This window comes from Rhinopithecus roxellana, chromosome 20, assembly GCF_007565055.1.
Source record: "Rhinopithecus roxellana isolate Shanxi Qingling chromosome 20, ASM756505v1, whole genome shotgun sequence".
Taxonomy (NCBI): Eukaryota; Metazoa; Chordata; class Mammalia; order Primates; family Cercopithecidae; genus Rhinopithecus; species Rhinopithecus roxellana.
The window spans coordinates 9384358-9409007 of record NC_044568.1 but is presented as its reverse complement, the minus strand read 5'-3'; the positions used below and the strand labels follow the sequence as shown (position 1 = coordinate 9409007).

The following is a 24650-nucleotide window of genomic DNA, read 5'->3' as shown; positions in this document are numbered from 1 at the left end:
GGCCTGGCAGAGGACAGGAGGCAGGCCTGGGGAGCCTGGGGAGGGCTGCCTGACAGTTCTATGGGCCCTCCCCTCCTCCACAGTCCCACCCCCAGCCTGAGGCCTCTGGGAGCCCTGGTCCTGAGCAGCCAATACACCAGCCCAGACGGCTGCAAGTCACCATGGACGCTGAAGGTAAAGGGACACTCTCCCGGCGGTGTCCCTGCACCCATCCCCCCACTGCCTACCCCTGCCCCCATCCTGGCTTGTCTCAGCCCCTCATCACCTCCTCTGGAGCCATCTCTCCTCTGGTCCTGCCATCGACTCCCTTACCTACCCCATGTCCCTGCAGCCTCGCTCAACCCCCAGAGGCCCCTTCTCACTCTTCTTTCTCCTGTGTTGAGTCCCCAAGGAGCTCTGGGGAAGGAAGGGGCTTAAGCCCTAGAAAAGGGGGGCAGGGCGGCCTGGAGGAGGTGGCGTCTCCTGGGGGCAGTGGGGGCCGGAAGTGGGAGGCTGGATGGGGGAGCAGCGTGGACTTCTGCTCTCTCTGGTAGCTGGGGAGAAGCAGAGGCAAAGTCCTGTCCCTCCTGTAGCCAGGTGGGGGAGGGGCTTGAGTCCCGTGATTCCCTGCCTGGAGGGAGCTGTATGCAAACTGTTGGGGTGATCAGCCCAACCCCTGACCATGGATTCCTGAAGTTCAGTGGCCACAAAGGAATGAGAAAAGACAAGTTAAGATTTAAAGCAGGTCAGGGGGCCAGTTGCTAAAGTGAAGGCTGCAGAGCCCTGGTTGCCTGACAATTTATTGAGTACAAGCTTTTGATCTAAGAAGCAGATGGTACGGGGTGAAACAGTGAAGGCGGGGGTGCATGCGTCATTTGAAAGATGTATAGCAGTGGTGGGTTTATGTGAATTTCCTTTAAGCTCAAAGCATATGTCTAACTACTAAGATAATCTTTTTTTTTTTTTTTTTTTTTTTTGAGATGGAGTCTCACTGTCTCCCAGGCTGGAGAGCAGTGGCGTGATCTCGGCTCACTGCAAGCTCCGCCTCCCGGGTTCACACCATTCTCCTGCTGGGAGATAGGCACCTGCCGCCATGTGGCTAACTTTTTGTATTTTTAGTAGAGATGGGGTTTCACCGTGTTAGCCAGGATGGTCTCAATCTCCTGACCTCGTGATCCACCCACCTCGGCCTCCCAAAGTGCTGGGATTAGGGGCATGATCCACCATGCCAGGCCAACTAAGATGATCTTGAACTTATCGGGCTGCAGCTGGTGGGAGTGGGTTTTACAAGGAACCAGGATGTCTGGTCACATTCCAAAGATTCAAGGGAGTGTTTCAGCCCAGAGCATTCTGTGTAAAGCCACAGAGCAAGTCATGCTCACTGGCCTGAGGACACAATGGCAATAAGGAGATGATTCTCCTCAGAGGGCCCCTATGGTGTTCCATAGGTGTCCTACACAGGGGTGGCTGACTAAACTGGCACCCAATAAACACTTCCACCAGCACAAACCCAGGGGGCCATGCTCTGCACTCAGAAGGCTCCACCAGGGATGGGGCTGTGTGACCGTGGGTGGGTCCCAGCTTCTCAGAGCCTCGTTTTCTTCCATCTGTAAAATGACAATAATAGTTCCCTGCTCTGGTCGGGCACGGTGGCTCACGCCTGTAATCCCAGCACTTTGGGAAGCTGAGGCGGGTGGAGCACTTGAGGTCAGGAGTTTGAGACCAGCCTGGCCAACATGGTGAAACCCCGTCTCTACTAAAAGTACAAAAATTAGCTGAGTGTGGTGGTGCGCACCTGTAATCCCAGATACTTGGGAGGCTGAGGAGGGAGAATTACTTGAACCCCAGTGGTGGAGGTTGCACAGAGATCGGGCCTCTGCACTCCAGCCTGCGTGACAGAGCGAGACTCCATCTCAAAAAAAAAAAAAAAGAAAAAAAAAGTTCCCTGATCACAAGGTTGTGGGGAGGACAGAGGATGGGAGGCATGGGTGCCTAGACCTTCCTTCACGTTGGGGTGCCTGCTGGCACCATACACCCGGTCCTTCTGGCTCCACTGTGGAACCAGCTCTCGGGGGTCCCATGCAGGATGCATGCCAAACACATTTTAATCTCCATTGTGTCTTTCTCTTTTGTGACAACACCAATCTGGATGTGAATGCTGACTGCCACTCAGCAGCGGTGGAAACTCTGGTTTTCACCAGTTTCCACATCTGGAAGCCCCAGTTTCCACATCTGGACGATGGAGTTGGTGGCACTGGTCTCATGGAGTTGTAATGAGGATTAAATACCTTAGCAGATGTTAAGGAGTCTCGACCTGATTCCTTCAGAGCCAGGATTCTTTACTGAGGGATCATGGATGGGCTCTGGGGGAGTTCATGAACCCCAGAATTTGCACTTGAAATTGCATGTCTTTGTGAGAACACAGTTATGCATTTTTCTGGGAAGGAGATCCATAATTTTCATCAGATCCAGATTCTTTTTTTTTTTTTGAGACAGTCTTGCCCTGTCGTCCAGGCTAGATTGTAGTGGCATGATCTCTGCTCCCTGCAACCTTCACCTCCCAGGTTCAAGCGATTCTCCTGCCTCAGCCTCATGAGTAGCTGGGACTACAGGCATAAACCACCATGCCCGGCTAATTTTTGTATTTTTAGTAGAGATGGGGTGTCACCATGTTGGCCAGGCTAGCAGATCCAGATTCTTTTTTTTTTTTTTTTGAGATGGAGTCTCACTCTGTCGCCAGGCTGGAGTACAGTGTCGTGATCTTGGCTCACTGCAACCCTCGCTTCCCGGGTTCAAGTGATTCTCCTGCCTCAGCCTCACAAGCAGCTGGGACTACAGGCACGTGCTGCCACGCCCAACTAATTTTTGTATTTTTAGTAGAAACGGTTTCACCATGTTGGTCAGGATGGTCTCGATCTCTTGACCTTGTGGTCCGCCTGCCTCGGGCTCGAAAAGTGCTAGGATTATAGGCGTGAGCCACCGCACCCGGCCCAGATTCTTAACAGAGTAAATGAAAACCTCAAAAAGTCAAGGATGGAAGCTGGGCACAGGGGCTCACGCTTGTAATCCCAGTGCTTTGGGAGGCTGAGGCAAGAGGATACCTTGAGGCAGGCCAGGAGTTTGAGACCAGCCTGGGTAACATAGTGAGATCCTGCCTCTAAAAAGAAAAAACATGTCAGGGTTGCTCAGGGATGACATACCCACATTGTGGCTTTCCCACCATGTAATTCTTCTGTTGGGTTTTTGTTTTTTAGAGACAGGGTCTCACTCTGTGGCCCAGGCTGGAGTGCAGTGGCAGGATCACTGCAATCTAGAACTCCTGGGCTCAAGTGATCCTCCCGCCTCAGCCTCTTGAAATCCCAGGCTCAAACGATCTTCCTGCCTTGGCCTCCCAAAGTGCTAGGATTATAGATATGAGCCACTGTGACTGGCCCACTGTGTAATTTAGAAATGAGCCTGGAGTCAAATGCCTGGGTCCCAGTCCCATTCCTGCCACCTGCTAGCTTTATGATCTTGGACAAGATGCTTAGCCTTGCTGTGCCTTGATTTCCTCATTGAAAAAGTGTGAGTGTGCCTTCCCATAGGATTGTGGTGAGGATTCAATGAGATGACATGTGTCTGGCACCTGACAGACAAAAATCACTTGGTGAGCCAGGCGCAGTGGCTCACGTCTGTAGTCCTAGGACTTTGGGATGCCGAGGCAGGAGAATTGCTTGAACCTAGGAGTTCGAGACCAGCCTGGAAAACATGGTGAGACTCTATCTCTACAAAAAAATCCAAAAATAAGCCAGGCGTGGTGGCACATGCCTATGGCCCTAGCTACTCGGGTGGCTGAGGTGGGAGGATCACCTGAGCCTGGGAGGTTGAGGCTGCTATGAGCCATGCTTGTGCTACCACACTGTAGCCTGGGTAACAGAATGAGACCCTGTATTTAAAAAAAAAAAAATTGTCACTTGGCAATGGTTTTGCTATTGATTTTATTGGCTCCTCACATTTGTTTCTCCGGTTCTGAGCCCTCCCCAGGCTTCAGTTCTGTTCTGATTTGTTTTGAGACAGAGTCTAGCTCTGTTGCCTAGGCTGGAGTACAGTGGCACAATCTCGGCTCACTGCAACCTCTGCCTCCCGGGTTCAAGCAATTCTCCTGCCTCAGCCTCCTGAGTAGCTGAGATTGCAGGTGCACACCACCACACCTGGCTAATTTTTTTGTAGTTTTAGTAGAGACGGGGTGTCACTGTCTTGGCCAGGCTGGTCTTGAACTCCTGGCCTCGTGATCCACCTGCCTTGGCCTCCCAAAATGTTGGATTACAGGCATGAGCCACCATGCCTGGTTTCCAGTTCTGTTTTTAAAACCCCTGACTGTCCATTTCCACCTGACATCTTTCTGATGTGTCACATTCAAAATCCTCTCTTGCCACCAGCTTTTCCTTCTGACATCTCCATTTCTTTCTTTTTGAGACAGAGTCTTACTCTGTTACCCAGGCTGCAGTGCAATGGCACAATCTTGGCTCACTGCAACCTCCGCTTCCCTGGTTCAAGTGATTTTCCTGCCTCAGCCTCCTAAGTACGTGGGATAACAGGCGAGTGCCACCATGCCTGGCTAATTTTTGTATTTTTAGTAGAGATAGGGTTTCACCATGTTGGCCAGGCTGGTCTCAAACTCCCGACCTCAAGTGATCTGCCCGCCTTGGCCTCCCAAAGTGCTGGGATTATAGGCATGAGCCACAGCGCCCGGCCTGATGTCTCCATTTCTGTTCCTGCCTCACCAGCCTCCTACTCAGACTGGAAACCTCAAGGTCATCTTTGACCACTCACTCTCCCTTGTACCCCAGGATCCAAAGAGTCCCCACATGTTCCTTGGACTTACCTTCATGGCATCGCCTGACCCTCTTCCTTTGTTTCCACACCCCTCCCTCTGCGGGAGCAGCCTGTTTGAAGCTTTCTTCTCCTTGCTGCCTTCACGCACGTGACGACAGCTGATGCTGAACTCTGGGCTGGGCCAGGAGGGTTGGCGCTGGGATCATGGACCCAGGAGAGAAGAGATGAGCCCAGGGGATGGGGCAGAGGCTGGGAAGTGACGGGTGAGTCCAGCGTGGGTACATACCAATGTGAGGCCAGTGGGCAGAGGCAGAGTGGTCCACCAGGGGTCAGGTGTGGGCAGCAGGGTCAGTCACATCATCTTATGGATATGGAGTCCAGGTGGCCTTTTCCTACACTTCACCCTGGCTCACAACAGCTTTCCATCTTGTATCCATCAAGAACTCCAGACACAGTTTAAATGTTTAAATTTCAAAGTTGGCTGGCCGTGGTGCTTCACGCCTATAATCCCAACACTTTGGGAGGCCAAGGTGGGCGGATTACTTGAGGTCAGGAGTTCAAGACCAGCCTGGCCAACATGGTGAAACCCTGTCTCTACTAAAAATACAAAAATTAGCCGGACATGGTGGTGGACGCCTATAGTCCCAGTTACTCAAGAGGCTGAGGCAGGAGAATCGCTTGAACCCCAGAGACAGAGGTTGCAGTGAGCCAAGATTGTGTCATTGCACTCCAGCCTGGGCAACAGAGCAAGACTCCATCTCAAAAAACTAAAATAAAATAAACAAATAAACTTCAAAGTTTTTTTTTTTTTTTTCAAAGAGACAAGGTCCTTCTCTGTTGCCCAGGCTGGAGTGCAGTGGCTCACTGCAGCCTCCAATCCCTGGGCTCAAGAGATCCTCCTGCCTCAGCCTCCTGAGTAGCTGGGACTAACAGGTGTGCCCCACGATGCCCAGCTATTTTTAAAAAATTCTTTGTAGAGACGCGGTCTTTCTCTGTTGCCCAGGATGGTCTTGAACTCCTGGGCTCAAGCAATCCTCCTGCCTTGGCCTTCTGAAGCGCTGGGATTACAGACGCGAGCCACTGGACCAGCCCTGTTCATTTTGATCATGTGACTTCTGATAGAAATTTTGTAGTGACTTCCCATTGCCTAGTGAGAGAAGCCTAACTCTTCCTCTCAACCACGGCCTGCTCAGTCTGGCCCCATCCTATGATGCGGCCTTCTTTCCCCATGCCCAAGACTGGGCACCGTCACCTGCATGTGCCCTGTGCCTCTGCTGCCTGACCTGTGCTCTCTCCATTCTCTCTGCTTGGTGAGCCGTCCTCTCCTGTCAATTCCAGCCCATTCTCAGAACCAGGCTTTCTGGCTGCTCTTATTCATACTCAGACTCTGTGGCTCATTCTACTATATGTGTGCAGGGCGGTCACATTTGGCCATATTTGGAGGTCACTTCTCTTCTCCAGGGAGTGAACGGAGGGGAAAAGGACATTTATCCGGGACCTGAGGTGCTGACCAGCCTCTGTCTCCACCTGGTGTTTGCCAAATGAGTCAACAAATGAACAGATGGAAGAACAGAGCTGCCAGAGTCAGACCCCTGGGTTGAGGCTTCTGGCCAGGCACTGACTCAGGCGCTTTATGTGAATTGCCTCTTTTGGTCCTCCCAGCAGCCCTGGAACTTCCATGTGAAACTGACACTCAGGCAGGTTAGCGCCTTGCTGGAGTCACCCAGCCTGTAGGTTAGGTGTAGCATAGAAACACGGTAAAGAGCTGAACATGATGGCATGCATCTGTGGTCCCAGCTGCTTGGGAGGCTGATGCAGGAGAATCGTTTGAGTCCAAAAGGTTGAGGCTGCAGTGAGCCGTGATCGCACCACTGCATTCCAGCCTGGGCGACAGAGCGAGACCTTGTCTCTAAAAACAAAACAAAAACAAAAAACAGTAAACAACAACAACAACAAATCAGTAAACAATCCAGAATAGAACAGCAACAGTGCCAGAGGGGGAAAATCTTTATCTATTATGTCAGAGTTGTCAGTAATCTGTATCTTTACATGATTTGAAAAGAGAGATGGCAAATAATATCCCAGGATACCCTGATCCCCTCTGAGCAGAGATGCCAATTTTTTTTTTCTTTGAGATGAAGTCTTGCTCTGTCACCTAGGCTCGACTCACTGCAACCTCCGCCTCCTGGGTTCAAGCAATTCTCCTGCCTCAGCCTCCCAAATAGCTGGGATTACAGGTGCCCGCTACCACACCTGACTAATTTTTGTATTTTTAGTAGAGAGAGAGTTTCACCATGTTGGTCAGGCTGGTCTCAAGCTCCTGACCTCAAGTGATCTGCCCACCTTGGCCTCCCAAAGTGCTGGGATTACAGGCATGAGCCACTGTGCCCAGCCTTAAATATGCCAATTTTATTAGAGTTTTATTAACTCTGGACAACCAATTAAGAAGGGATCGCCTTGAGGGATCAAGGTTACATCCCACAGAATAAAACTCGAATCTCTGAAGTCCAGGCATCTTGGGAGACCTTTTACATGTCCAGCCACAAGGCTAGGAGGCCGCTGGACAGGGAGGGTGCAGCTGCCTCCTCCATGCACGTGGCAGCCTGCCTGGCATTTCTCTGATGGGCCAACTCTCTCCTTGCCAGCTGTAAAAGTGGCTTCCCCTCTCTGAAGTGCCTTTCAGTAACAGCTGCTAATTAGGGGAGCCCCGTATTTTCAAAGCTACCCACAGGAATTCCTCTTGTTGGAAATGCATGAGAGAGTCAGGGCCTTAAAAAAAAAACACCCAGTTGTGTTTATTTATTTTTCACAAATAGAACATGGAATGTGTAACTGTTCCCCTCTCTATTAGACAATCAGAAAGACTGAACTCCAAGAAGGGGGAAAGAGGGGAACCCCTGCACATGGAAGCAGCTTTGAGGTTTTTTTTTTTTTTTTTTTTGAGACAGAGTCTCACTCTGTTGCCCAGGCTAGAGTGCAGTGGTGCGATCCGGGCTCACTGTAGCCTCAACCTCCTAGACTCAAGTGATCCTTCTGCCTCAGCCTCCCAAGAGTAGCTGGATCTACAACTGCATGCCGTCACACCTGGCTAATCTTTTAAATTTTAATTTTATGTATTTGATTATTATTTTTTTAGACTGCATCTCCCTCTGTTGCTCAAACTGGAGTGCAGTGGCACAATCACGATTTGCTGCAGCATCAACCTTCTGGGTTCTAGCAATCCTCCCGCCTCAGCCTCCCGAGTAGGTGGTACCCCAGGTGCATGCCACCATGCCCGGCTAATATATATATATATATATATTTTTTTTTTTTTTTAAGATAAGGATCTTGTCATGTTTGCCAGGCTGGTGTTCAACTCCTGGGCTCAAGTGATCCTCCTGCTTCAGCCTCCCAAAGTGCTAGGACTGCAGGCATGAGCCCCCGTGTCTGGCCTCAGGAGCTATGATGTTCTTTTTCTTTTTCTTTTTTTTGAGATGGAGTCTCGCTCTGTTGCCCAGGCTGCGTGTACCACCATGCCTGGCTAATTTTTGTGTTTTTCTGTAGAGGTGGGGTTTCACCATGTTGGCCAAGCTGGTCTCGAACTCCTGACCTCAAGTAATCACCCACCTTGCCCTCCCAAAGTGCTGAGATTACAGGCATGCGCCACCATGCCCAGCCAGCAGCTGTGATGTTCTACAGTACCCAGCTATGGAATGGGAGGACCTGGGCTCATACTTACCATTGTCTAGCTGCATCATTTTCTAGCTCTACTCTTTAGATAATTCCTCTTTATGTTTCTGAGCCTCGGTTCTCCACCTATATTTTTTATTTATTTTTATTTTATTTTATTTTATTTTATTTTATTTTTTGAGGCGGAGTCTCGCTCTGTCGCCCGGACTGGAGTGCAGTGGCCAGATCTCAGCTCACTGCAAGCTCCGCCTCCTGGGTTTACGCCATTCTCCTGCCTCAGCCTCCCGAGTAGCTGGGACTACAGGCGCCCACCACCTCGCCCGGCTAGTTTTTGTATTTTTAGTAGAGACGGGGTTTCACCATGTTAGCCAGGATGGTCTCGATCTCCTGACCTCGTGATCCGCCCGTCTCGGCCTCCCAAAGTGCTGGGATTGCAGGCTTGAGCCACCGCGCCCGGCCGGAATTATTTTGCCATATTTCAGACCAATTATATCAGAATCTCTAGGGATGGGGCCTGGAGCTCCCCCATATGATTCCATTGTGCAGCAGAGGTTGAGAACTACTGCCCTACCCAATGGTGTTATGATTTATAATAAGAAATGTGTATTTTACTCTTTGTCCTTGGTTCCTGGCATAGAGCTCCTGGAATCCTTGGAATTTCCTGAACAACAGAGGGGCAAGGAGAATCCTTTGTTCTAATATTTGATCTTTGTTTTGTTGTTGTTGTTGTTGCTGTTGTTGTTATTGTTGTTGAGACAGAGTTTTGCTCTTGTTGCCCAGGCTGGAGTGCAGTGGCGTGATCTCGGCTCACCACAACCTCCGCCTCCCAGGTTCAAGCAATTCTCCTGCCTCAGCCTCCTGAGTAGCTGGGATTACAGGCATGCACTATCATGCCTGGCTAATTTTGTATTTTTAGTAGAGACGGGCTTTCTCCAAGTTGAGGCTGCTCTCGAACTCCTGACCGCAGGTGATCCACCCGCCTTGGCCTCCTAAAGTGCTGGGATTACAGGTGTGAGCCACCGTGCCCGGCCGTCGTTGGTTTTTTAAAATTGAGACAGGATCTCACTTTGCTATCCAGGCTGGGGTGCAGTGGTGTGATCACCGCTCTCTGCAGTCTCAAACTCCTGGGCTCAAGGGATCCTCCCACGTCAGCCTCCTGAGTAGCTGGGACTACAGGTGTGTACCACCGTACCTGGCTAATTTTTCTGTAGATATAGGGTTTTGTTATGTTGCTCAGGCTGGTCTTGAATTGCTGTGCTCAAATGTTCTGCCTGCCTCGGCCTCCCAAAGTGCTGGGATTACTGCCATCAGCCACCATGATGCCTAATTTTTGAAACTTATGTAGTTGGCTAGGTATGGTGGCTCACGCCTGTGATCCCAACACTTTGGGAGGCCGAGGGGGGAGGGTCACCTGAGGTCAGGAGTCTGAGACCACCCTGGCCAACACGGTGAAATCCCGTCTCTACTAAAGATACACAAATTAGCCGAGCGTGGTGGCGGGCGCTTATAATCCCAACTACTTGAGAGGCTGAGGCAGGAGAATCGCTTGAACCTGGGAGGCGGAGGTTGCAGTGAGCTGAGACTGCGCCATTGCACTCCAGCCTGGGCAACAAGAACAAAAACTCCGTCTCAAAAAATAAAATAAAACAAAATAAAATTTATGTAGTGATGGAGTCTTGCCATGTTGCCAGGCTGGTCTTGAACTCCTGGCCTCAAGCGACTCCCTCTCCTCAGCCTCCCAAAGTGCTGGGATACAGATGTGAGCCACCACACTGGGCCTAATACTTGATCTTTGACCCAAGTTCCTGACAGAGCTCCTAATCCCTTGGAATTTCTGGCTGATCAGAGGGTCTTTTGTTCCAATGAGGTGATTCTTGGTGGGCTTCTGGAAGGGGGCCAGTCACCAGAGAGGTACTACTGCAATGATTAGAAGTTTGGTACCCTCAGCAGTATCCTTCATCTTCTGGGAAGGGGAGAGGGGCTAGAGATTGATTTAACTATCACGCCTGTGAGATGACACCTCCATAGAAATCCCTGAAATAAGATGTTAGGAGAGCTCTTGTGTTATAGGACAGATAAAGGTGCCAGGAGGAGGGTGGTACCCAGGAGAGGGCATGGAAGCCCTTTCCCCCGTACCCTGCCCTATGCATTTCTTCCAGCTGGCTGTTCATTTGTGTCATTTGACAATGCAGCCAGGTGTGGCAGCGCACCTATAGTCCCAGTTACTCAGGAGGCTAAGGCAGGAGGATCACTTGAGCCCAGGAGCTCAAGAGTGCTCCTGTAGTGTGCTATCCTCGAGCCTGTGAATATCCACTGCACTCCAGCTGGGCAACACAGAAAGACACTGTCCAAAAAACAAAACAACCTGGGCGTGGTGGCTCACGCCTGTAATCTCAACACTTCAGGAGGCAGAGGCGGGTGGATCACTTGAGGTCAGGAGTTCGAGACCAGCCTAGCCAATATGGTGAAGCCTCATCGCTACTAAAAATACAAAAATTAGCTGGGTGTGGTGGCGTGTGCTTGTAATCCCAGCTACTCGGGAGACTGAGGCAGGAGAATCGCTTGAACCTGGGTGGCAGAGGTTGCAGTGAGCTGAGATAGCGCCACTGCACTCCGGCTTGGGCAACAGAGTGAGACTCTGTCTCAAAAATAAATAAATAAATAAAAAACAAAACGATACGAAACAAACAAAAAGTGTTGTAATACACCAGCAATAGTAAGTAAACTGTTTTCCTGGGATCACTGCTTTAGTAAAGATCAAATACAAGCAGGAGTCATGGGAACGTCTGATTTGTAGCCAAGTCACACAGAAGTTGTGGGTAGCCTGGGAATTTCTTACTACTTGAGGCTGACGTCTGAAGTGGGGGACAGTCTTGTGGGACTGAGCGCTTTTGCTATGAAGTCTGCACTAACTCTGGTTATGGTCACAGTTGAAGTGAACTGTAGGACACGCAGCTACTGTCGGAGAATTGGTTGATGTGGGAAAAAGAAATGCCATACCACTGGTCGCAGAAGCGTTCTGTGTTGAGTGAACACACAGAAAAGAAACACTGTTGGTTTTTTAATCTATGTCACCCTAAAATAACGTTCCATGACTCAGTCTCAAGTGGGGACCCGCTCTCTCTCCTTTCCTTATTTTTCTCACTTTTTATTATAGAGAATTTCAAACATACACGAAAGTAGATAGAAAAGCATGGTGAACCCCCACGAAACCACCACCAACCTCAAAAAACGTCAATGTGCGGCTAGCCCAGTCTCACCCTCCCTCCCTCTTCCTTCCAGTACTATCTTAAAGCAAACCAGCTCTCGAACTCTTTGTTTGTTTGTAGACAGAGTCTCGCTCTGTCACCCAGGCTGGAGTGCAGTGGCACAATCATGGCTCACTGCAACCTCAATTCAAGTGATTCTTTCACCTCAGCCTCCTCAGTAGCTGGGATTACAGGCCCGCACCACCACACCCGGCTAATTTTTGTATTTTTTTAGTAGAGATGGGGTTTCACCATGTTGGCCAGGCTGGTCTCAATCTCCTGACCTCAGGTGATCCACCCCACCTCGGCCTCCCAAAGTGCTGGGATTATAGGTGTGAGCCACCGCACCCAGCCTCTTTTGTTTTTTAGATGCGGTCCTGTTCTGTCGCCCAGGCTGGTTGGTGTGCAGTAACATGATCATAGCTCACTGTTTGTAGCCTCCAACTTCTGGGCTCAAGTGATCCTCCTGCCTCAGCCTGTGGAGTAGCTGGGACTACAGGCGTGTGCCACCACACCTGGCTAATTTAAATTTTTTTTTTTTTTTTTCTTTTTAGAGATGGGGTCTTGCTGTGTTGACCAGGCTGGCCTCAAACTCCCAGCCTCAAGCGATCCTCCTACCTCAGCCTCCCAAAGTGTTGGGATTACAGGCATGAGCCGCCGTGCCTGGCTCAAATCTTTTCATATGTGAACATCTCAGCATGTTTTTCTTCTTTTTTCTTTTTTTTTTTTGAGATGGAGTTTCGCTCTTGTCACCCAGACTGGAATGCAATGGTGTGATCTTGGCTCACTGCAACCTCTGCCTCCTAGGTTCAAGCGATTCTCCTGCCTTCCTCTCCCAAGTAGCTGGAATTACAGGTGCCTACCACCATGTCCAGCTAATTTTTTAACATTTTTGATCCACCCGCCTTGGCCTCCCAAAGTGCTAGGATTACAGGCGTGAGTCACTGTGCCCAGACTCAGCATGTTTTTTTCCTAAAAGATAAAGACTTTTTCTTTTTACTACAACCACAATACTGTTGTCAAAACTAAACTCTAAAACTTTCCGTGGTATTATCAAACATTCAGTCAATGTCCAGATTCCAATGGTTTCATAAATAGCCTAATTTGCTGGTTTGTTTGAATTAGGATCTAAGCAGAATCTACACTTTGTGATTGGTTAGTATATGTCTTAAGAGTCTTTGAAACTTTCTTTAACTTTATTTTTTTGATTAAAAAATGTTTAATTTAGAGATACTTTTTGTCTGGCCAAGACTACCTCAGCCTTCTTTTGCCTTCCAATCTGCCTCCAGTTGGTGGCTGAAGTGACCTTTCTGGAGTAAAACTATAATCTCTTTTAAAATTCGGTGATGGGTCAGGCATGGTGGATCACACTTGTAATCCCAGCACTTTGGGAGGTCGAAGTGGGAGGACTGCTTGAGCCCAGGAGTTCAAGACCAGCTTGGGCAACATAGCGAGATCCCCTCCCCCATCTCTACTTAAAAATAATAAAATAAAATGAAAAAAAGATTTTTTTGAGATGGAGTTTCGCTCTTGTTGCCTAGGCTGGAAGACAGTGGTGGGATCTCAGCTCACTGCAACCTCTGCCTCCCGGGGTCAACCGATTCTCCTGCCTCAGCCTCCTGAGTAGTTGGGATTACAGGCATGTGCCACCATGCCCGGCTAATTTTGTATTTTTAGTAGAGACGGGGTTTCACCATGTTGGTCAGGCTGGACTCGAACTCCTGACCTCAGGTGATCAACCCACCTCAGCCTCCCAAAGTGCTGGGATTACAGGCATGAGTCACTGTGTCTGGCCAATAACATGAAATTTTATGATGGCTCCTGCGATCTGGCAAATTCCTCAGCTAAATAGTTTAGTTTTTTCTCCCTGTGGCCTCCTCTCCCACCATGTCACCTGTAAATCTCACACTGCCCCCACCCCGCCACTGTCTGCAGGTGAACAGATCAGTTTTCTCAGCCCCAAATGTCGGCCCCACCCCACACCTCTGCCTGGCAAACATCACTCACCCATCCTCAGAGACACCTAGTCATTTATTCTGTGAGTCCACCACACTTGAGAAACGTTTCATTTCTTAGCGAACACGCCTACCCTGTGCTAGACAGTGTTCCTAAGGGCTTTCAAATATAGTCTTTTGTTTTTTGTTTCTGAGACAGAGTCTTGCTCTGTCGCCCAGGCTGGAGTGCAGTGGCACAATCTTGGCTCACTGCAACCTCCACCTCCCAAGTTCAAGCATTTTTCTGCCTCAGCCTCCCTAGTAGCTGGGATTACAGGCGCCCGACTAATTTTTTTTTTTTTTTTTTTTTTTTTTTTTTTTTTTTTTTTTAGTAGAGATGGGGTTTCACCATTTTGGCCAGGCTAGTCTTGAACTCCTGTCCTCAGGTGATTCGCCCGCCTCAGCCTCCCAAAGTGCTGTGATTACAGGCATGAGCCACTGCCCCCAGCCACTTTCTTGTTTTTATAACAGCACGAGGAGGTCATTATTGTCATCCCTGTCACAGATGAGGAGCCCAAGGCCCCCGAGGGTTGAGTCTCTGGTCCACAATCACTTAGTGACAAGTGGCAGAGCCAGGGCTGGACCTGAGGTGTGCGGTCCCAGAGCCTGGGCTCTGATTCACTGTGCTATGCGACCTCTCTGATAGGTAAGTATCCTAGCTCGCATACTATGAAGCTAAACAATATAAAATTGCCAATATTTGGCCGTTTTGACCAATAAAAGCAGCAATGGTTGTATGGTTCAGTATGCAAAGTGCTTGAATATAGCAGAAAACTCAATGGCCAGACACAGTCTTTGCCCATTGAGAGGAAACAGCTGTAGACTGTGATGATGGGGGAAGAACAGGAAGCAGAGAGGGACCAGGATCTAATATGGGGGGTGGAGTGTCTGTGAGGCCCCTGCTGAGGAAGTGATGTTTAAGGGAAGACCTGTAAGTGGAATAAGAGCTGAAGGGGGAGATTGGGGACAAGGGAAGGGCCTTCCAGGCCGAGGTACAGTCCTGCAACAGCATAGGCTAAGGCCTGACAGGTAAGAGAAAGAGCTGCCCATGCTGTTGCCTTCATGCCTAGCAATTATTAACACCCTGCACAGTGCAGGTGCTGATGAGGATGTGTCAGAGAATCAGTGAAAAATGGAAAGAAGTTGCCAGGTGTGGAGGCTCATGTCTGTTAATCCCAGCACTCTGGGAGGCCAGGGTGGGAGGAAGACAAGGCCAGGAGCTGGAGGCTGGGCATGGTGGCTCACGCCCATAATCCCAGCACTTTGGGAGGCCGAGGCGGGCGGATCACTTGAGGCCAGGAGCTCAAGACCAGCCTGGCCAATATGGTGAAACGCTATCTGTATTAAAATACAAAAATTGGCCAGGCATGGTGGCACGTGCCTGTAATCCCAGCTACTCTGGAGGCTGAGGCAGGAGAACCCAGGAGGCAGAGGCTGCAGTAAGTCTACAGTTACTGCCAAAGCTCGGGGCTCCATCCCTTTTCCATCGCATGCCACTGCACTCCAGCCTGGGCAGCAAAGTGAGACTCTGTCTCTAGAAAAAGAAAAAGAAAAAAATGTTTAAAAGGCCAGGAGTTTGAGACCCTGTCTCTACAAAAAATTTTTTTAAAAAATTACCTTGGCATGGTGGAGCAGGTACTCAGGAGGCTGCGGTGAGACGACCACATGAGCCCAGGCATTCAAGGCCGCAGTGAGCCATGATTGTACCACTGCACTCCACTCTGTCTCAAAAAGAAAGAAAAAAGTCAAGAGAACTGGAACTGAAACCGTGAAAGGTCAGTTTTCAGCAGGAGAGTGATCAAAGAAAACCAGAACTAGACAGTTGTTAAAATAACTAAAACATATTGCATTCCAGACTATTGCTGTAGGGGAAGAGTGACCTTAGATCAGAACTGGGCTGAACTCTGAGTACACCATGGGGTTATAGCCAACGAGCAGAGTGGGGGACAGTGGATGGGACATTACCATGAGAAAGCACTGGGGGCTGGGGGGATTCCGGCAAGAAAAACCTAAAGGGATTCCTGCTGAAGGCAGGCCAAGGTGGTCAGACAGCGCCTGGGGGAGGGTGGAGGATGAGGACCCCCATCAGGGTTCAAGGGGCAATCAGATGTGGAGGATGAAGGACTGGCTAAGCTGACTCAGCAGGATTCTTGCGAAAATTGGACGATGCAGAGGTAAACACGGAAGTCCAAGGCCTAACTGGAAAAGAGCTGGGGGAACCTGAGTGAGGTTTGGCTATAAACAGAACCTCTGTCCGAGTGAGCCCATCAAACTTACTTTATTTATTTATTTATTTGAGACAGAGTCTCACTCTGTCGCCCAGGCTGGAGTACAGTGGCGTTTTTTCGGCTCACCACAAACTCTGCCTCCCAGGTTCAAGCAGTTCTTGTGCCTCGGCCTCCCGAGGAGCTGGGATTACAGGCATCCGCCACCACACCCAGCTAATTTTTGTGTTTTCAGTAGGGAGAGGGTTTTGCCATGTTTGACAGGTTGGTCTTGAACTCCTGACCTCAGGCTAATTTTTTGTTTGTTTTTATTCTTTTTTTTGAGATTGAGTTTCGCTCTTGTTGGCCAAGCTGGAGTGAAATGGTGCAATCTCAGTTCACCGAAACCTCTGCCTCCTGGGTTCAAGCGATTCTCCTGTCTCAGCCTCCCGAGGAGCTGGGATCACAGGCGCATGCCACCATGCCTGTGGAGACAGGGTTTAGTAGAGACGGGGTTTCATCATATTGGTCAGGCTGATCTAAAACTCCTGACCTCAGGTGATCCGCCTGCCTCAGTCTCCCAAAGTGCTGGGATTACAGGCATGAGCCACTGCACCCAGCCTTTTGTTTGTTTTTAAATTTAACTTTTTTTTTGAGACCAAATCTCGCTCTGTCACCCAGGATGGATTGCAATGGCACAATCTCAGCTCACTGCAACCTCTGCCTCCTGGGTTCAAGCGATTCTCCTGCCTCAGTCTCCCAAGTAGCTGGGATTACAGGTACCTGCCACCACAGCTGGTTAATTTTTGTGTTTTTAGTAGAGACAGGGTTTTGCCATGTTGGACAGGCTGGTCTTGAATTCCTGACCTCAGGTGATCAACCCACCTTGGCCTCCCAAAGTACTGGGATTACAGGCGTGAGCCACCATGCCCAGCCTTAAATTTAACTTTTATCTTAAGTTCAGGGGTATGCATGTGCAGGTTTATTACATAGGTAAACTTATGTCATGGGGGTTGTACACATTATTTAGTCACCCAGGTATTAAGTGTAGTACCCATTAGTTATTTTTCCTGATCTCCTCCCTCCTCCAAACTTCCACCCTCTGATAGGCCCCATTATGTGTTGTTCCCCTCTATGTGTCCATGTGTTCTCATCATTTAGCTCCCACTTATAAGTGAGAACATGTGATATTTGGTTTTCTGTTCCTGCATTTGTTTGCTAAGAATAATGGCCTCCAGCTCCATCCGTGTCCCTGCAAAGAACGTGATCTCATTCTTTTCTATGGCTGCATAGTATTCCATGGTGTATGTGTACCACACTTTCTTTATGCAGTCTACCACTGATGGGCATTTAGGTTGAATCATGTCTTTCCTATGGTGAATAGTGCTGTGATGTGTCTTTATAACAGAATGGTTTATTTTGGGTATATACCCAGTAATGGGATTGCTGGGTCGAATGGTATTTCTGGTTTTTGGTCTTTGAGAAATTGCTGCACTCTCCTCCACTATGGTTTAACTAATTTACACTCCCACCAACAGTGTATAAGTGTTCCTTTTTCCCTGCAACCTCACCAGATCTCAGTGGTCAACTCCTCCCACTCCCCAGGTAACACTGATTTGCTCTGTGCCTACAGTTTTGCCTTTCCCAGGATGCTGCATGAATGGGATCATACGGCCTTTTGGATCTGGCTCCTTTTAGTTAGAATGATACATTTGAGACACGTCCCTATTGTGTGTATCAGTAGTAGGTTTCTTCTTTTTTTGAGATGGATTATCATTCTGTCATCCAGGCTGGAGTGCAGCGGCATGATCTCAGCTCACTGCAACCTCCGTCTCCCTGATTCAAGCGATTATCCCGCCTCAGCCTCCTGAGTAGCTGGGATTACAGGGGCGTGCCACCACGCCTGGCTAGTTTTTGTATTTTTTCATAGAGATGGGGTTTCACCATGTTGACCAGGCTGGTCTTGAACTCCTGACCTTGTGATCCGCCCACCTTGGCCTCACAAAGTGCTGGAATTACAGGCGTGAACCTTGGTGCCCAGCCTGCATCACAGGTTGTTTCCCCAATACTTACCAGTTGCAGAATTCAAATTCACTTCTAAAAAATCAGCCTGAAAAAAAGAAAAAAAAAAATCAGGCTGGCCAGGTGTGGTGGCTCACGCCTGTAATCCCAGCACTTTGGGAGGCCGTGGCGGGCAGATCACCTGAGGTCAGGAGTTTTAGATCAGCCTGGCCAAAATGGTAAAACCCTGTCTCTACTAAAAATACAAAAATTAGCCTGGCGTGGTGGTGGGCACCTGTAATCCCAGCTACTTGGGAGGCTGAGGCAGAAGAATCGCTGGAATCCGGGGGATGGAGGTTGCAGTGAGCCGAGATCACACTTCACTCCAGCCTGGGCAAAAGAGTGAAACTCTGGATCAAAAAAAAAAAAAAAAAAAAAAAAAAAAAATCAGGATTGGCACAGTAATCCCAGGACTTTCAGAGGCTGAGGTGCAAGGATTGCTTGAGCCTGGGAGCTCAAGACCAGCCTGGGGAATATAGGGAGACCCCTATCTCTACAACAAAACATATACAAAAATTAGCCGGGCATGGTTGCTGTCCGCCTGTAGTTCCAGTTCCTCGGGAAGCTGAGGCGAGAAGATTGCTTAAGCCTGGGCAGTTGAGGCTGCAGTGAGTCGTGATCGCCCCACTGCACGGCACCTAGTTTGAATGGAGTGGGAGTGGGGGATTAGGCTCTCACTCCCTGCCGTTTGCTCCCAGGCCTTTTTCGTAGCTGGATGTGACCAACAGAGACAGCGCCCAGCCTCAGTACAGCTGGCTCTTAGTGGAGGGGCAGGAGCCATCTGGGGCAGATGTGGGAGAGAACGTGGCGAAGGAGAGCCCGGTGCAGTCAAGGAGGCTTGTGGCTCGGAGGGGAGGTGGGGTGAGTGGAGACTCAGCAGCTTGGCTCTGGGGAAGTAGACAAGAGAGGGCCTGCTTCGGAGAGACCAAGCCAGGATGTCTGGCCTTCACTTCCACTTGGAGCAGAAGTGTGCTGTGTGCGCGTGCATGTGCGTGTGCGTGTGCGTGCACGTGTGTGCGCGCTAAATCAGACACCCTCGCTGGCTCTGTGTCCCCCTCAAGGGGAAGCCAAGTCCACGGATGGTGAAGGCCCATGAGGCTGCAGGTCTTCACCCCGCAGATAGATGGCGCTGTTGCACCGCGCCTGGGTTTGCCTCTGCCCACAGCCATGCAGGGCCCATCTCGGGCTATGCCTAGGGCGTAAGGGACCTTCCCCATGTCCACCATCCTTATATATATATATAAAAAGTGTGGGTACATAGTAGGTGTATATATTTATGGGGTACTTTTTTTTTTTTTGAGACGGAGTCTTGCTCTGTTGCCCAGGCTGGAGTGCAGTGGCCGGATCTCAGCTCACTGCAAGTTCTGCCTCCCGGGTTTACGCCATTCTCCTGCCTCAGCCTCCCGAGTAGCTGGGACTACAGGCGTCCGCCACTTTGCCCAGCTAGTTTTTTGTATTTTTTTAGTAGAGACGGGGTTTCACCGTGTTAGCCAGGATGGTCTCGATCTCCTGACCTCGTGATCCGCCCGTCTCGGCCTCCCAAAGTGCTGGGATTACAGGCTTGAGCCACCGCGCCCGGCCGGCTGCATATTGATAAAGCATGCAATGCATAATAATAACATCATGGGCCAGGCACGGTGGCTCACGCCGAGATTGCACCTCTGCAGTTGCCAGGCCACTGCAGGCACCACAGTGGCGACAGAGCAAGACTCTGTCTCAAATAAATAAATAAATAAATAAATAAATAAATAAATAAATAAATATCAGGTTAGGCCGGGCACAGTGGCTCACACCTGTAATCCCAGCACTTTGGGAGGCGGAGGCGGGCGAATCACAAGGTCAGGAGTCCGAGACCAGCCTGGCCAACATGGTGAAACCCCGTCTCTACTAAAAATACAAATTTTAGCCGGGTGTGGTGGCAGGCGCCTGTAACCCCAGCCACTCCGGAGGCCGAAGTAGGAGAATCGCTTGAATCTAGAAGGCTGAGGTTGAAGCCAGCCGAGATCACTCCATTGCACTCCAGCTAGGCAACAAGAGTGAGAGTCTATCTCAAAAAAAAAAAAAAAAAATTTACATCATGGAGAATGGGGTGTCCATCCCCTTAAGCATTTATCCTTTGTGTTACAATCCAACTGCATTCTTTCAGTTATTTTGAAATGCACAGTTATTGTTGACTGTAGTCACCCTGTTGTGCTAGCAAATAGTAGGTCTTATTCATTCTTTCTATTTTTTTTTTTTTGTACCCATTAACCTTCCCCACCTTCCCATCATCATCCTTTTTTTTTTTTTTTTTTGAGACAGAGTCTTGCTCTGTCACCCCAGGCTGGAGTGCAGTGGCACGATCTCAACTTACTTCAACCTCTGCCTCCTGTGTTCAAATGATTCTCCTGCTTCAGCCTCCCCAGTGGCTAGGGTTACAGGCATGCCCTACTACACTCGGCTAATTCTTTTTCAGGTTTTCGCCATGTTGGCCAGACTGGTCTTGAACTCCTGACCTCAGGTGATCCACCTGCCTCAGCCTCCCAAAGTGTTGGGATTACAAGCATGACCCACTGTGCCCAGCCCCATCATCCTCATTTTATTTACTTTTTATTTTTATTATTATTATTTTTTAGATAGAGTCTTGCTCTGTCACCCAGGCTGGATTGCAGTGGTGCGACCTCGGCTCACTGCAACCTCCGCTTTCCAGGTTCAAGCAATTCTCTTGCCTCAGCCTCCCGGGTAGCTGAGATTGCAGGCACCTGCCACCACGCCCGGCTAATTTTTGTATTTTTAGTAGAGACAGGGTTTTACCATTTTGGCCAGGCTGGTCTCAAACTCCTGACTTTGGGTGATCCGCCCGCCATGGCCTCCCAAAGTGCTGGGATTACAAGCGTGAGCCACCACGCCTGGCCAGACTGATTTTTTTAAAAAGTGAATTTGAATGCTGCAACTCGTGATATTGGATAAACAAACTGATGGGATTACAGGTGCCCGCCCCCACGCCTGGCTAATTTTTGTATTTTTAGTAGAAACTATGTTGGCCAGGTGGGTCTTGAACTCCTGACCTCAAGTGGTCTGCCTGCCTCGGCTTCCCAAAGTGTTGGAATTATAGGCATGAGCCACCGCACCTGACCAGAAGTTTAATTTTTTTTTTTTTTTTTTTTTTGAGACGGAGTCTGGCTCTGTCACCCCGGCTGGAGTGCAGCGGCACAGTCTCTGCTCACTGCAAGCTCCGCCTCCCAGGTTCACACCATTCTCCTACCTCAGCCCCCTGAGTAGCTGGGACTACAGGCGCCCCCCACCATGCCTGGCTAATTTTTTTGTATTTTTAGTAGAGACAGGGTTTCACCATGTTAGCCAGGATGGTCTCGATCTCCTGACCTCGTGATCCGCCCACCTCAGCCTCTCAAAGTGCTGGGACTACAGGAGTGAGCCACTGCGCCCGGCCCAGAAGTTTAAATTTGACTAGGTGCCCAGTGACCTCGTCCAGCCCACTAGCACTCCCCAATCCTCGCCCCCACAGCCCCCCTTCCCCCCACACCTCCTTTCCTCACTGCAGCCCCTCCACTGGAACCCCTAGATCTTGAGGCTGATGGGCCAGTGCCCAGTTTCACTGGTTGTTAAATATTTTGACAATGATCCCAGACAGCAGGAGAGGCAGCCAAACTCAACAGCTGTTCTCTGTTTCCCCCCAGGCCTGGCACTGCTGCTGCCGCCCGTCACCCTGGCAGCCCTGGTGGACAGCTGGCTCCGAGAGGACTGCCCAGGGCTCAACTACGCAGCCTTGGTCAGCGGGGCAGGCCCCTCGCAGGCGGTGCTGTGGGCCAAATCCCCTGGGGTACTGGCAGGGCAGCCTTTTTTCGATGCCATCTTTACCCAACTCAACTGCCAAGTCTCCTGGTTCCTCCCTGAGGGATCGAAGCTGGTGCCGGTGGCCAGAGTGGCCGAGGTCCGGGGCCCTGCCCACTGCCTGCTGCTGGGGGAACGGGTGGCCCTCAACACGCTGGCCTGCTGCAGTGGCATTGCCAGTGCTGCCACCGCTGCAGTGGAGGCTGCCAGGGGGGCCGGCTGGACTGGACACGTGGCCGGCACCAGGAAGACCACACCAGGCTTCCGGCTGGTGGAGAAGTATGGGCTCCTGGTGGGCGGGGCCGCCTCGCACCGCTACGACCTGGGAGGACTGGTGATGGTGAAGGACAACCATGTGGTGGCCGCCGGTGGTGTGGAGAAGGTGCTGGTCCTGCCTGTCCCTGGTCCAACCTCACCCTCAGCACACCCCTCCCCTCCCCTCCCCAGAGCCTCCAGCCATGACCTGGTGAACAGCCATGGCCTGGAGTCAGCAACACAAGACTCTTCCCACCTCAGCTCCTCCATCTGAGCTGGGCTCAGTTGAGCTCATCCAGCTAAGCTAAATGTGGAGCTGGGCTTGCTTTTCTTTTTCTGGAGACGGGGCCTCAGTCTCTCCAGTAGCTGGATATACAGGAATGCTCCACCCCACTGGCTAATTTTTGCTTTTCCTTTTTTGAGATGGAGTCTCACTGTTTCACCCAGGCTGGAGTGAAGTGACACAATCTCGGCTCACTGCAACCTCCACCTCCCGGGTTCAAGCAATTCTCCTGCCTCAGCCTCCCGAGTAGCTGGGATTACAGGCACCAGCCACCACACCCGGCTAATTTTTGTATTTTTTTGTAGATACAGAGTTTCAACATGTTGGCCAGGCGTGTCTCAAACTCCTGACCTCAGGTGATCCACCTGCCTTGGCCTCCAAAGTGCTGGGATTACAGGCGTGAGCCACCTTTGCCCAGCTGCCTTTTTTTTTTTTTTTTTTTTTTAAGAGATGGGGTCTTACTGTGTTGCCCAGGCTAGTCTAAAACTTCAGGACCCAAGAGATCCTCCCACCTTGGCCTCCCAAAGTGCTGGGATTATAGGCATAAGCCACCGCACCTGGTTTTGGAATTGATTCTTTATCTTTGTTCTGCTGCTGCGTGGTGTAATGTTTAAGAACAAAGGACAACCTGGGGGAAGCCAGTGTCACTGGCACCACAGCCTTGAGCCCATCTCTCTAGCCCTCTGCACCTAATTTCCCATCTGTGAAATGTCCTTAAAGACCCCTTCTAATTTTAATATTTTGAGTCAAATTGAACTCAGGTCCAAATGCCAAATATTGCTGATATTCATCCGCTTTTTGACCCACAAAAGTGGTCATTTTAGCCTACAATGAAACATCCTGGCTCAGTGGCTCATGCCTGTAATCCCAGCACTTTGGGAGGCTCAGGTAGGGGGATTACTTGAGGCCAGGAGTTTGAGACTAGACTGGGCCATATAGCAAGATTCTGTCTCTACAAAAAATGAAAAAATTAGCCATGCTTGTGGGCAAGCCCCTGTAGTCCCAGCTACTCGGTGGCTCACGCCTGTAATCCCGGCACTTTGGGAGGCTGAGGCGGGCGGATCACGAGGTCATGAGTTAGAGACCATCCTGGCCACCATGGTGAAACCTCGTCTCTACTAAAAATAAAAAAAATTAGCTGGGTGTGGTGGACGCACCTGTAGTCCCAGCTACTCGGAAGGCTGAGGTGGGAGAATTACTTGATCCCAGGAGGTGGAGGCTGCTGTGAGCTATGATTGCACCACTGCACTCCAGCCTGGGCGACAGAATGAGACCCTGTCTCAAAAACAAAACAAAACAAAACCCCAACGTCTGGTTTCCTTATTAACCCCAAGCTCATGGTCCATCCGGAGCTTTTCAAATGCCAGTCCTGGCTCCCTGGGCCCCAGCTTCAGTGCTGGGCCCTATCCTCACCCTTGCCCTCCCGGCTCCCTGCGCCCCAGTGCCAGGTGCTGGGCCCAGTCCTCACCCTCGTCCTCCCGGCTGCCCAGCAGGCGGTGCGGGCGGCCCGGCAGGCGGCCGACTTCGCTCTGAAGGTGGAGGTGGAATGCAGCAGCCTGCAGGAGGCAGTGCAAGCGGCTGAGGCGGGTGCCGATCTTGTCCTGCTGGACAACTTCAAGCCGAAGGTGAGGTGGGTTCTGCCTCCTGGGAGGGGTCTGTGGTGGGCTCTTACCTCCCCTCCGCTTGTGTCCCGCAGGAGCTGCACCCCACGGCTGCCGCGCTGAAGGCCCAGTTCCCAAGTGTGGCGGTGGAAGCCAGTGGGGGCATCACCCTGGACAACCTCCCTCAGTTCTGTGGGCCGCACATAGACGTCATCTCCATGGGGATGCTGACCCAGGCGGCCCCAGCCCTTGATTTCTCCCTCAAGCTGTTTGCCAAAGAGGCGGCTCCAGTGCCCAAAATCCACTGGTCCTAAAGCGGAAGAGGATGACACCAGCCATGGGTTAACGTGGCTCCTGAGGACCCTCCAGATCACACATCTCTTTTTTTTTTTTTTTTTTTTTTTTTTTTGAGACGGAGTCTCGCTCTGTCGCTCAGGCTGGAGTGCAGTGGCGCGATCTCGGCTCACTGCAAGCTCCGCCTCCCGGGTTCAGGCCATTCTCCTGCCTCAGCATACCGAGTAGCTGGGACTACAGGCGTCCACCACCACGCCCGGCTAATTTTTTGTATTTTCGGTAGAGACAGGGTTTCATTGTGTTAGCCAGGAAGGTGTCGATCTCCTGACCTCGTGATCCACCCGCCTTGGCCTCCCAAAGTGCTGGGATTGTAGGCATAAGCCAGCACGCCCGGCCTGGGTCACACATCTTTAGGG

At 50.5% G+C, this 24650-nt stretch overlaps 1 protein-coding gene across 1 annotated transcript; it reads left to right on the top strand.

Moving 5' to 3' along the window:
• Positions 1-24314, top strand: QPRT (quinolinate phosphoribosyltransferase). The gene is made up of 4 exons (XM_010387820.2): positions 1-174; positions 21648-22183; positions 23833-23964; positions 24036-24314. Exons 1-4 carry the CDS (start codon positions 162-164, stop codon positions 24252-24254), a joined length of 900 nt encoding a protein of 299 aa, XP_010386122.2. The 5' UTR covers positions 1-161; the 3' UTR covers positions 24255-24314.
• Positions 24315-24650: the final 336 nt, after the last annotated feature.

What these genes read in the sequence shown, in the direction of transcription:
- QPRT (XM_010387820.2), top strand. An exon ending in CCGCCGGTGGTGTGGAGAAG is followed by an intron (nt 22,184 to 23,832) that starts GTGCTGGTCCTG and finishes GCTGCCCAGCAG; the next exon opens with GCGGTGCGGGCGGCCCGGCA. An exon ending in TGGACAACTTCAAGCCGAAG is followed by an intron (nt 23,965 to 24,035) that starts GTGAGGTGGGTT and finishes TGTGTCCCGCAG; the next exon opens with GAGCTGCACCCCACGGCTGC.